This window comes from Equus asinus, chromosome 13 (assembly GCF_041296235.1).
Source record: "Equus asinus isolate D_3611 breed Donkey chromosome 13, EquAss-T2T_v2, whole genome shotgun sequence".
Taxonomy (NCBI): Eukaryota; Metazoa; Chordata; class Mammalia; order Perissodactyla; family Equidae; genus Equus; species Equus asinus.
Window position 1 is genome coordinate 40,681,765 of NC_091802.1, and position 1,610 is coordinate 40,683,374.

The 1,610-nt window shown below is 50.7% G+C and overlaps 1 protein-coding gene across 1 annotated transcript; it reads right to left on the bottom strand.

The window, feature by feature from the left end:
- Positions 1-309: 309 nt before the first annotated feature.
- LOC139039983 (keratin-associated protein 4-6-like) lies at positions 310-1,207 on the bottom strand. Its single transcript, XM_070482165.1, has one exon. It carries the CDS (start codon positions 1,149-1,151, stop codon positions 621-623), a length of 531 nt encoding a protein of 176 aa, XP_070338266.1. The 5' UTR covers positions 1,152-1,207; the 3' UTR covers positions 310-620.
- Positions 1,208-1,610: the final 403 nt, after the last annotated feature.

The following is a 1,610-nucleotide window of genomic DNA, read 5'->3' on the forward strand; positions in this document are numbered from 1 at the left end:
CCAAATAGCACATTGCAGCTACGACAGCGGATGTGACCACGAAGCACGTATTGTGTTCTTTTTACTTTTATTTACGTGGAGTCCGCCAAACTCCCGGCTTCACTTCTTTGTTCTTTTCCTTGGAGACATTCATAGTCTTAGGTGATTTGCTCATGAACTAAGGAGGCATCTAGGAATAAATCAGGCAGTGAATAATGAACCATTTGCGGAGAAGTGATAAGACCATGTGGTGTGTCCTGCAGGAGCAGGACAGGTACACTTCTCTAGAAAGTGAAGACAAAATCTCAAGGGAGCCACAATCACGCTGAATTTTTAATGCAGGGAGAAGTAACTTTATTTTGTTACAGAAATATATCAGGGTACAGAAAAGCCCTAGAAAAAAGAAGTCAGGAGAATGATTTCACCACTGGTCAGGTTGAAGGGTAAACTCTGTTAAGCGTAAGTGCTCGGGACCACATCTGTCTCCTGCAACAGCGTGACCCGGTTCCCCAATGGAATCCTGAGGCCCAGTTCAGTCAAGTGACCTCAACCACACTCCCTGTTTCCTAAAGGTCAGCATAACAGTAGGGTCTATATCTGTGAGAACAGAGGTAGACAGATGGTGGTCACAGGGCAGAGATTCAGCAGCAAGAGGAGGGGCAGCACACAGGGCGGGGGCAGGTGGAGATGACACAGGTGGGGCGGTAGCAAGTGGTGTGGCAGGAGACCCGGCCACAGACTGGGCGCAGACAGCAGGAGGGGCGGCAGCAGCTGGAGCCGCAGCAGCTAGAACTGGAGCAAGAGGGCTGGCAGCAGCTGGAGATGCAGCACTGGGGCTGGCAGCAGCTGGACACATCACAGCTGGGGCGGCAGCAGCTGGAGATGCAGCACTGGGGCCTGCAGCAGCTGGACACATCACAGCTGGGGCGGCAGCAGCTGGACACACTGCAGCTGGGGCGGAGGAAGGTGGGCTGGCAGCACACAGACTGCTGGCACTGGGGCCTGCAGCAGCTGGAGATGCAGCACTGGGGCCTGCAGAAGCTGGACACACTGCAGCTGGGGCGGAGGCAGGTGGTTCTGCAGCACGTGATCTGACAACAGCTGGGGCGGCAGCAGGTCTCCTGGCCACAGCCCTGGTCAGAGCAGACGGAGCCACAACAGGAGCTGACCATGGTGTCAGTGGAAGGCTTGGGGTTCCACAAGTGGGTAGGAGTGGGTTTCACAAGAGTGGTTTCCTGAGTTTGAGAGTCTCCCATCCCGCTCCCCTTTTATACTCCGCTGAGTAGCTGATGTTACCATGAGTAGCAGGCTTTCCTTGTTGTTTTTCCTGCTGGGGAGTTAATTAATATTACTGAGTTAATAATTGTGCTTATTAGGTTAAACATGCCAGAATTTCTAAGAAAAGCATCATTTCCTTCTTCTGCAGCGATTCATTGATCGTGTTAAGCCAGGTGACACCACTTTCATGTTTCTTCCTCTGCCTATGTGTCTTCCAAGTTGGGAATATCATACGATATTCTATTACAGAGATTTTACATGTGTCACCTTTTCCTTTTCTTTGCATGATTCTAGATAATATTTTGAGGGTGGTTATCACAAGGCCAAATCTCTTTATATGTCAAAGGAGAAAA